This window comes from Salvelinus sp. IW2-2015, unplaced genomic scaffold (genome assembly GCF_002910315.2).
Source record: "Salvelinus sp. IW2-2015 unplaced genomic scaffold, ASM291031v2 Un_scaffold1562, whole genome shotgun sequence".
NCBI classification, from domain to species: domain Eukaryota; kingdom Metazoa; phylum Chordata; class Actinopteri; order Salmoniformes; family Salmonidae; genus Salvelinus; species Salvelinus sp. IW2-2015.
The window spans coordinates 174,136-185,977 of NW_019942990.1; the positions used below are offsets into that span (position 1 = coordinate 174,136).

General features: G+C 40.9%; 1 protein-coding gene and 1 pseudogene across 2 annotated transcripts; one reads left to right on the forward strand and one right to left on the reverse strand.

Moving 5' to 3' along the window:
* Positions 1-218: 218 nt before the first annotated feature.
* LOC112071257 (DNA polymerase lambda-like) lies at positions 219-7,570 on the reverse strand (annotated as a pseudogene).
* Positions 7,571-7,752: 182 nt separating this feature from the next.
* LOC112071260 (protein DPCD-like) lies at positions 7,753-10,451 on the forward strand. Of its 2 annotated transcripts, none has more exons than XM_024138731.2 (6): positions 7,753-7,860; positions 8,124-8,174; positions 8,300-8,424; positions 8,645-8,778; positions 9,281-9,383; positions 9,931-10,451. In XM_024138731.2, exons 1-6 carry the CDS (start codon positions 7,797-7,799, stop codon positions 10,033-10,035), a joined length of 582 nt encoding a protein of 193 aa, XP_023994499.1. In that variant the 5' UTR covers positions 7,753-7,796; the 3' UTR covers positions 10,036-10,451. The 2 variants fall into 2 exon arrangements, with proteins under 2 accessions (XP_023994499.1, XP_023994500.1); XM_024138732.2 differs by having other exon boundaries at positions 7,755-7,860; positions 8,094-8,174.
* Positions 10,452-11,842: the final 1,391 nt, after the last annotated feature.

The window sequence follows — 11,842 nt, forward strand, 5'->3', positions numbered from 1 at the left end:
TATTGCAATTCTTTTATAGTAAAACCAACAAAGTATTAAAAACAAGGGATTACTAAGTGGTGTGTGTAAAAGTAGTGATTAATATTTCGTTAATCACATATCTTCATAAAAAGCATACAGCAGTCACCATGCATCTTAAGGTTTTCCTTCTGTAAAATGAGATGTATATTACAATTCCAAGTCTAAACACAGTTGACATGTGATATGACACTTCTGAAATCTGCATACATAAGCATGATCTTCACCTCACCACTATCACCATCATCAGAAAAATATGTAAAAATATATAACTTAACCATCGCCTCATACCACCAGTGTTAAAAACATCAACATCACCAGTCACCAGTCTCTTTCCTGAGGTTCCCTGAAAGGTATTCCCAGATGGGTGAAGATATCCTTCTCAGTGAGCGTGGGTAGTGGTGTCCCCCCATACACCTTCAAACTTCCTTGTCTCAACACGTCGCTGTTCAATGAGTGTTCTGATAGGCTCATGCGTTTTGTCTTGGCCAATGCCCTCAGAGCGGTTAAAATGTGCCGAGCCGGTGAAGTACATGAGGGAGCAGGCGTACTCGCCGTAGGGCACCACGATGATGTAGAGGCGGCGGTGGAGCCGGCCAGGTCCTGGCAGACGACACACACCCATGTACTTCTTCTGCTCGCCACTCTCCTCATGGCTCACTAGGTCGTCCGTCAGAAGCCTGAATATTTCTTTTTTTAAAGAACAAGAACCGGGTCGCATTCATTAGAGCACACCGTAGCAAAATGTTTTGAAACAGAAAACACAAACGATCATGCCTAGTGAATTATGATCCAGCTCTCAGCTTATCCCACTATTAAATACTTTAAATTAAAAAATACATGATTAATAATATCATGTTGAAAGAAGATGAATTGTCAATACAAGAGAGAAAAAAAACTATTAATGTAGRTATAATTGGTTGGGAATTCACCAACAGTTAATAAATCAAATGTCCTGTATTTGGACGTGCCCTCCTACCGCTCTGGTGGAGGCTCTGTAACACTTTGCTAAAGACACCCCGGTGGGACTTCCCGTCTGGGTGAGAGATGAGGACGTCAACATCTCCAAACGTGTCCTTCCCCCGGCGGTACGAACCACAGGCCATGGCTAACAGGCCAGAGTCCAGYAACTGAGCTGCCTCCTTCACCTATACAGTAGAAAAGGACAGGGATATGTTACCATTTGTCATGGAATAACAGGGCTGCCTCCTTCACATATAGATACCGTACATGTACAACTTGAGAGGAACAAAGTTACAGTTTGCGATATCCAACAATTGTTTTGAGTTGGTAGCCCTTTACACTCGTACCTGTACCCGTATAGTTGTTGAAAATMGCAGATTTGGGCACTAATAAGCGCCTAAATTGGGACGTAGTAGCTGTACAGTAACTATACATGACATCAGAGCTCAGGCTCTGCGCTTCACAGCGCTGTATGGGTTTGGACTGACAGCCGTTCTGAACCTGCGCACCGCGTGCGTTAAGAATTTGCCTCCAGGTACTTGGGCAACATTTGCAATTTTTTTCGTTCTCTTAGTGAGGGATATGCTGTAAGTTAAGAGGACTATGTATTTTGAAAGATGAGACGATGAGGATTATTATAATAAATACTACTTTGATGTCACACAAGCAAGCCAAACACCCGTGAGTCCAAATGTGCACTTCACATCTCCATATCATAAAATTCACGTCTTATACAGTGTCAGCGTTTATGATCACTATGTTTGATGTACAATTACAAGGTGACATGGCATCATATCCTGAGTTGTTCTGAACAGAATGAGCCTGTTTGTTTATTCTGAAGATAATTTGCCACCTGAATGCACTCATGACTCCTTTCCAAAATTACCATCTGTTTCTCTGAATGATCTGGTGAAAGCCTAACTTATAACTTAGCTAGTCATGTTGCCAATAGAACAAGCTTTCAAATCATGCCCACCTGACCRAGATTGTGATTTATAATAGACTGTTTTGGGATTGTGTAAACAACCAACAGTAATTGTGTGATGGCGGGGATGCAAGGTTGTGTTTAAAACGAAACAACTACAAGTGTGCATGCTCTAGTTTCTCAATGTTACAGCTACACAGCGGCCACATGGAGACACCAGTTAGTCCTCTCACTCAAACCCTTGTAATTGTTTTGTCTTATGTTGCACCTACCCCACATTTTTCAGGAATACTGTTATCATGTTACAGAATGTATCCAGAGTATTGTCAGATTTCYTTATCAACAAATGCGGTGAAAAGTACTGTAAATGTAAAATGCACATAAAATCAACAGCGTAATGTTTGGATTCAGTCTTGTGTCAGGTGAAATGTTGTGGGCTCACCTTTGGTCTAATCATTTTCCCATTAACTCCAAACTGTTCCCTTTCAATTGTTACCATGGTTATGCATGTGGTTTTCATATTTCTTCTGTAAGAAGCATTTCAATTGAGCCCTATCCATATAGGCCAATTCCCACAAGTGTAAAGGGTTAATGACTGATTCATTCCAGACTGGGCCATTTTTGTGCTTATTTACGATATTGTAGTCACATTCTCATTAAATATTCATTGTATGGCAAAAAAAAAAGAAGGCTTAATTCATTCATTTAGACMACATTTTCAACATATTGATACAGCCTAACTGATAAAACGGCACAGTTTTGATTTGTAAAGCTCAATTAGAGTATAGTCTTGCACATCATGATATATCATCAATGTCAAATATCACAATATTCAATTTAAGCATATAATCGCCCAACTCTAGACCACACTGAATTAACTTTGTTTCACATACAGTGAAAAATGTTACCGTTTGGGATACAATATATGGTGGGGGCTCTCTTACCTATACATTTACAACAGGACAGGGACATTTTGTTTGTTTGAAATACAGTCAAATCTGCAGTGGGGTGGGGTAGCCTGGGAATCCAAATTGAATCGCTGTTTCCCTATTGTTTTTCTGATACACTATTGTGTTTCACTATTGGCTCAGTTAAAAAACAACTGTGAAAAAGAGCAATTCAGCTTGGATCCCAGACCAGTGGTGGGGAGGACCACTTTGCATACAATGTATTTATAATGAATGGTTATGGGTTCTAGACTATGTTTCAAAGTTTTCCCCAGTAATGTTCTCTCAGGGGCCTTCATTATAACAGAAAGTTTGGTTTGTTTCTCATTCATATTTGGACTCAAAATAACATGTACACGTGTTGAATCTTCAAGACAAGTCCTCAAATTGTATTTATATTACCTACTTGAAATTAGAAAAGAAAATGGTGTATTTTCATAAAGCCTTGCCGGTCAACAGGTAAGCATTAGCCGTATTCAAGCAAGCCAGATWCATTTTGACGACACTACATATTATCTTGACAAGCCACAAGTCAAAAGGACACATGCTATAGTCATCTTTCTAATCTGCACTTTATATCTGGCAGCCACGAAAGCAACAGGGAAATCCAAGTCATACTATATGAAAACAACTGGCTTTGTACCCGGTGCTCCCAGTTACCAGGGCCGKGTTTCATTCCAGGATTATGTTCCCTCCCCTTCACAGATCTGATAGGACTGGACAGATGAAAGCAATAAGGCGGAATCATAGAGCATACATGCGACAGCATGGAGCTATCTCCATTTTAAAGTAGTTAATTTTCTTCTTCTTCATTGGCTGATTGCTCCCAACTCACAGGACTCCTCACGCAGTTGACTACTTTAAAGTGGTGGAAGCCCTCAATGGCAATGTCCATGCTAAAACGGGTTATATCCATGATGAGTCCTCTATCTTTATGGGCGTAATCTAGATGAGTTCTTGCTTTACACCCACCCAGTTATCTCAGARCCATGAAAGGGAGTGAACGGAGGCAGGGGGGGAGGAAACACCTTTCTGGAATGAAACACAGCCCTGGTATCTGCTGACATATGATGCGCCAAGTTTCTAAGAGTGAGTTGGGATGCGGCCGGCAGGACTCTGACAGAGAGTGGGATGTCTGCTTTCTCCATCACACACAGACCAGGCCCGGAGGACTGGACTGACAGTCTGCTTAGGGGCCAAGGCAAACTTAAAACATCTGAACTTGGCTTTGAGGTCCCGTAGCATTTCACCTCACAAGATCTCTTGTTCGCAAGGGGGTTAGAGTACTGGACTGGAGACACTTTTCTAAAGAAACTCTCTTAACCCCACTAGATGAAGTGGGAAGAAGAGGTCTGTTTAGTCTATAACTAATATAATGTTAGAAGGTTACATTTCAACATTGATTGACCTTTAATGTGGGTGCTTGAGACAATAAGAGGGAGATGTGTTACCGTTTTTTCAATGGCGYCTGCCTCTTCTCTGGGCATCCGGTCCAGAAAGTCGTCGTAGTGTTTGAGTCCAATTATTTGGTTGTGGTTCAGATTGGCTTTGGTGCGGATGTCCTCCAAAGTGCGGAACCCCTAAGATGGAAAATATATATTTTTTAGCTCATGTCAAATCGAATGGTATCACTATCAAACACTAAAATAACGGCACACTCCACAATACAAAAATAACAAATCTTACACAGGCATAGCAGTGTTGCATGCAAAATCAGAGAGCGAGAAAGAGAGACACACACAGACAGAGAGACTGACTGTGTGACAACCAATCCATCTAACCTGTGTGTACCAAAGCTGGGCAGTCTTGGCCCCTGCCCCCCAGATATTGGTGAACATCTCCAGTACTGGCACTGCCTCTCCCAAGTGATCTATCTTACAGAGGTGCCCACTCTCCATGATCTCCATGACCTTGTCAGCCATCTTCTTGCCAATGCCCTGGATCTTACAGGCCTCCTGAAATTAGGCATGGTTTAGTCAATTACATGGAGTTAAAAGGCCCACTGCAGCCATTTTTATACTAARATCAAATCTTTCTGGAGAAAAATGATGTACCTTACTGTAATAGTTTTCCATTCAAATGGTCAAAAATAAACAAAAATTGCTTTTAAGCAAAAAACWAATTTTCTGAAGCAAGAATTTAGCAAGGACTGTCACAGTGGGGAGGGAAAAACAGAAAACTAGGTTTGGAACTCTGTTACTGGTCTACTAACTAATTTACCAAGCTGAAACTCCACCCAGGTTTTTCCCCAAAGAATGGAAGAGAGAAGCTGTGCCAGCATATTTTATTTTTCTTACTTTAATTGTTATCATTTTTGTATTTATATTGCAAGAAATGGCAGTCTTAGGTGTTAAAAAACACAAAAATCTCTAAGTTCAAACGGGGGGCACTACCCTCCTCCAGGCCTCCCCCGCCGGTACTCAGCAGCACAACCTTATTAAAAAAAACCTTGTCAAACCATGCAAACCATGCAGATTAGTAGGTCCTGTGTAGATTGTGTTTTCAACAAATGAAGCAACTATCAGGAAATAACATTGATCACATTGTCACACTTTAACTCTAACTCCACTATACACGTCAAGTTGCTTTTCCATCAGCATCTCGTCAATGTGACGTTTTACTTGCTACACAGAGCACGTTGTTTTGAGAGCGGAGAGGAGCAGAGGGGGAGTGTCTGTATTCTATTTTTCCTACTGTAATATACATATTAATTGATTARGCGTAAGTACAATAGCTTTGGRCCAGTTTTTTGCAGGTACTAGTGGTTGTACTAAATTATCCTCTAATTTTACAAGTTGCTAGATAGTCAATGTAGCTAGCTAGCTAGTAGTAGCAGCTTCGTGACTTCAGAAATCTATGTAAAATAACCATCGGTGTATAGCCGAGGCCATATGCAACAATAATCAACTATTTCAATTCACAAGATAGAATGAACGTGATTCTTGAGCTTGACGCAAKACGCAGCTTTCATTGATTTAAAAGGAAGCATTTCCTCAATGGCTTCATCAGCTGTTGTACAATATGATACAAAACACAGTAAAACAGAATTTTTACTGCACTGGGCCTTTAAGGACTCCTTTCAGGCCACCTGAAATTGAACCAGCAGCAATCAATTTATGCATCCATCAATACCCGATTAACGCATCCATCTTGTCAATAACAGGGATGCAATTGCGTAAACCAACCAACCTATCAGCCACATTTCACAATGTTTGCAATAGTGTGAATAGAGAGACAGGAATGAATTATGCTGACACAAATACAAAATGGCCGACCATAATCACCAACTATGCAGATATGTGACTAAATAACCTACCTCATAGGACGTGATAGGCTTGTGGTAGCTCTTGAGGGRGTTGACGGCTTTGGAGTAGCCCAGCACTCTCCATCTGTCCCCCTGGTGCGTGTAGGCCTTGGCCAGCACCTCCACTTTATCTGTGATGTGCTTGTTGTGGTTGTCAACCTTGGACTGGGAGGACTGGGCACACACCCACTTCCCTGAGAGGCTTCTGTTGGGGGTKTGAGGGGGCAGTGGCGGTACTGGGGGTCTCGTCCTTGGGGTGCAAGCCACTGATCAGAGCCTCCAGATCGCTCTGGGAGACGCCATATTCATCTTTAGTGTCTTGGACCTYTGGATACATGAAGTAATGAAGTGTATGATTAGGGCCAGAAGAAGCCATCATGCAGTGACAGGGTTATGGTTAATGGTTATGTGGTCGTCAACCTACAGTCTCTGTTGACTCATCTGGTTTTGTTTCATCAGAAATCGGCTGCTTCATGTCCTGTGTAGCTGGGAGTGGGATACTGTTSAGCACGTCTTCTTTGACGCCGTCCTTTGTAGTTTCCATGTCTTTGTCTGGGTTGAGTAGGCTGTAGTCTGCTGTATCCAGCAGTCTCTGCTCACTGATGCAGGTGCTAAGCCAGGTGCACTTCAACAGATAAACTCCAGAGGGCAGCCTGTCCACTTTGAGCAGCCTGAGAGCCCTGTTACAGTCCATACTGTCATCCATTGCTACATGGGTGACTGTGGGACAGAGAGAACTCTCAGTGTGGCCTCCATTCTGGACAATCTGTCTCTGGAAGATCTGACGTTCCCGATTTCTGCTGGTAATATGTGTACGGTGACGCCCTGGAAAGCACTCCCTGAAATGGGATTGTGAAAAAGTAGTTTTACACACACAGGGCTTGTTCAACGTCGACTGCTGACTGATCTACAGTTATAAAGTCATTATTATTTGTAGATCTGTCAATCAGTCACAATCTGCACAAAATGCATTACGAATTTGATGCTCTCAAACACGGCCCACCTGTAACAGGTAGTTTCATCAGACTTCCTCTTTGCTGCCAGGGCATCCTTTTCCTCACGTGCCCCTGCTCTCTTCAATTTGGGGAAAGCTTTCATAATTCCGTAGGCAGACATTTCGCCAGGGAAAGGGGAGCCCTGAAAAATATAGAACAGAATGTGACAGCTGACACTGGCTAGCTAGCTAACTTTAGCTGACTAGCTAAGTTAGCTAGCAAGCAGACAACAACAACAACGGCCATTTAACTGTTTRGAACAGCTGGGATTCACTCACTCCACTGAAATATGTTACGTTATATATTTATTAAACTAATTTACCATCATTTGTCGATAAACTCTTGAAAATACATGTTTTACCCCTTTGGACGACCAAAACACAAACCWAWGTGACAATGCAGATGGTTTAAAAATAATTTAACTTCCGGTTCGTTATAGACCTATTTTTTGTTCTTGCACGGCAAAGTTACATATTTTTCGAGAAAATATTGTAAAAAAGTATGTATTATTTATTGAGTAAATGTAAACATGTTTTTGACAGATTATGGAGTTTAAAAAAAGGATAAATGAATTATACGTTTCACGATGACCTCCGTTGCCGTGGCTACACGTGATGTTTTAGGAAGTGTCCGTTTTTTGCAATATGGCTGTGCAGAGCTGGTCAGCTCTCCTAAAAGCATCCACGAAAACCGCTTTAATACACGATGGTGAGTGAAACAGAGAGATGTAGACAAGTTATCATCATTATTGTGTTTTGTATCAKAWCATTTACCCTTGCATTCATCTAGTAAGACTTCAGTGTCAATTATAAGCTCGCTAGCATTAGCTGCTAACTAACACTAACCTTCACTCTGCCTAGCAYATCTGTTTAGCAAAGATGAAAGCTAGCTAATTCACATTTAAATGCATTTCTATTGGTGCTTTGCAAACCTCTTTCCAGGGATAAGGAAGATACACTATCTCTTTACAGATGGGAAAGAAATGGKAGAAGAATATGACTTGACAACAGATGAGCTCATTGGTAAGCTTGTTTCAGATTAGACAACATCTTCTAAAAAAGTATCCTGCATTAGCTACATTGCTTCCTGTGCATTATATTATTTCCACTCTCAGCTGTTGTTACTTACATGTATTCTTACTTTGCAGTACGAAAGTGGCGTTCAAAAAGCACCTTGAAGGGACAGGGACCATGGGAGATAGAAGTCGGAGAGCCAGTCCCATCTACTGTAGCCTGTTTGGAATCAGATGTTATCAAGGAAAACTGTTCAAACGTGAGTTGTATTATACAATATTTACATCTGTTATATTTCAGGCCATGATCTAAATTGCTAATTGATTCTAGTTCACTATCACCAACAGTACTCATCCAAATGTGTCAACTAATGCTTTTACGATCGTGGAATTAACTTAATTTTCATCATTTCACTATTAAATTAATCGTCAATAAACAGTATGCATTTAACAGTACAATGCTCTGTTGTATTTCCTCAGCCTGTATTTATGCGCAAAGACACAAAGACCAGTTTCCTGTGGAGAGTCCGGAACCTTCCGTACCCCAAAGAGGTCTACAACATTTCAGTGGAGCCTGATCAACGATGCTGCATCATACGAACAAATAACAAAAAGTAACATCCGAATAGCCTCTATTCCACTCTCATGCCAAAATGCTTTAATAGTTAAGCATACAGTTGATATGTTTCCCCTCCTTAGAAATCTACTGATAAACTGCTAGGCCTATATCACTTCAGATATCGTTAACTACAGGTCCCTGAAAAGTAATGCCACATTCAAAGNCAAAATGCTTTAATAGTTAAGCATACAGTTGATATGTTTCCCCTCCTTAGAAATCTACTGATAAACTGCTAGGCCTATATCACTTCAGATATCGTTAACTACAGGTCCCTGAAAAGTAATGCCACATTCAAAGTCTATATAATTTATACAGTTGTAACATCTTCACAATGGAGAAGGCCTCCTATATTTTCCTTTATTTTCTTTGTCAGTGCTTGTTACAGTTCTGCATATGTAAGTGAGGCTGGCTCTCCTATAGGTGGCACTGTTGACAAAAATATTGATCTCTTGCGCTCAAGAAACCCTTTTCCCACTGCGGTGTGTTATCCTTTGCAGGTACTACAAGAAGTTTAATGTTCCTGATCTGAACCGAAGCCAGCTGCCATTGGATAGTTCCGCGCTCAACTTCACCCATGCCAATAACACGTTAATTGTCAGTGTAAGTACTCCTGACAACAACAACAACAAACAAACCAACTACAGTACTTCTCAAATCCCACCTTGGATGATTTTACACTGCAAGTCTTATATCCAATATACAGAGACTGATAGGCAAACTTGAGGCTAAACTATAAGGTGATACTGGAGACTAGATTGAAACTATATTTTTGTATTCATCTCACTTGTATCAGAACACGCCTATAAACTCAAGGGAATCATTGAATTAATTACTTAGAACAAACATTAGGATAGCCTACTAAGTATCTGATGAAGAGATTGACCGTTACTTTATGTYTATACCTATCATAATCTGTTTCTCTGTACTATTTCGATTTCTTATTCCTTGTGTTTGTTAAAATTGGCACCCTATTCCCTATATAGTGCACTACTTTTGAGCCCGACTCTGGTCGAAAGTAGTGCACTATATAGGGAATAAGGAGCCTCTGTGTTATCCCACTTCAGGCCAAACATTACACTACAGGATGTACATGGAAGGGAAAGGGGTTTCTGTAGAGGTAATGACATATTCTGTCTTTCCTTTCAAGTACAAGAAGCCCAAGGAGATATTAACGCTTGAGCACGAGCTACTCCGGGAGGTGAAGAAACTGAAGGGAACCAATGAAGGGGACGTCGACTGCAAAACTCAATGAAGTCCCAGTGTGGATCTGAGGGGATGTCACTCAAACAAGTCGTTTTTGATTTGCACTGGTGATGCAGTATCCTGTATGTTTTCTACTCTGATTTCTGGTTCTCAATGTAAATATTGGAGAATATATTGGAAAAATGTTGCGCAGTGCCTTGTCCATACTTTCCATTGTGTTTATTGCGGTCGGGGCGGGGGGATGTGGAATTGAGACACTGAATTACAAACATAGTTACTTGTTTAAACTTGTTAGTTTTTGATAGAACACTTATAAGTGTTCTGTCAAAAAGATACATTTGAGAAATGTCACTGCTGTTCTGTAAAAAGTTCTGAATCGTTGTTGTCGAGATACGAACACTTATTGGGTTTAATACGTGATCTTGTCCTTTGAAGATGAATACAATTCCTTAACATTGTTAACAACTGTCTCTACGTCTCTCCTTTCCCTTAACTATGCAAACTATTAGTTGTTAAAATAGTCCAAACGCAGAGAGTTCATCCCCCTCCCACAATTCTTGGTCTCCTTCCCTTGTAAACCACTTTGACACACAATGCCTTTTCCCTATTCTTTCCACACACAAACACACACACACACTGTTCTCGACGGGGTCGCCCTTACAAGCACGTCCCATTTGTGTTAACTGAATACCCTTKTGCTCATGATTGTGCAGCCCAGAGTAGGCCACCCTGAAAGCCATTATGGCCGAGCTAGCCAGTACTAGCAGGTCTTACTGGTCCCCTGAGCCTGGCCCTGTCCTCCAGGGGGTGACTTTACTGGCCCAGAGTCCTCCAACAAATCCTCTTGCAAACCCCAAGACTGGATATAGCCAAGGATAGGTATGGAGCTTGGATGACAGAAGCACTATATTACTGGNATAGCCAAGGATAGGTATGGAGCTTGGATGACAGAAGCACTATATTACTGGGAAGTGAACAAGTCGTATGCTTCTTTGTAAATATAGGTTCTTGCATGACAGTAGTATTGAATTACTGCAAAGTGGAAAAAGGTTGTAGTCTCTTTTGTAAATCGAGTACCACGGTGAGCCACAARGAGAAACGTTATCTGACTGAATGCTTGCTAACTTTGACCATCAAACTCTAGGGATTTGAGTAACAAGACATATCTGACTAAGCTAATATGACTGAGGTTTGACCATCAAAGTTTGATTGAATGAAATGAAAAGTGAAGTTTTACTGATTGACTTTTTACCACAATGTGTTATTGTATAGCAGCTTACCTAAAGCAGTTCAAAACAAAACATAGATGCTGCATGAAAAGAAAACAATGCTGCAGAAAAGGAACAATTCCATTTAAATATAGATTCCTCTAACCTAGTGGTGATTCCTTGCATTTCTGGGACTCTATGTGCCTAACCAAGTGAGCAGTACAAGGGCTATACACGGCGACTAAACCACAGGTCACTCACTATTGTGCTTTGCATACTTCCTAAAGGGGAGGAGATGTGTCATGGGATTTGGGAACCAGATCCAACCAAAGCATAAGATCTGAGAAAATACTTCTCAACTAATTTCTCAAATCAAGAGTGGCTGTTGGATTGCTTTGACTTTGTGTTGTCCAAATAAAATATTGGACACGGAATTAAACYACCATTTGGAGGGTGATTTGCGTACACTGCTGTCTTTTCTCATTTGGCAGAGCAGGATAATGCTTCAATTAAAGTGCATGATGTGTCCTAGTAGCCATTGAGCCATGAGGATAGCCATTCATTTCTCAATAGGAGTAACAATAATAACACTAAAAGTTCTGGGTTTTTATCCTGTCAGATTTATTGAACCTTTTTGATCACAGCTTT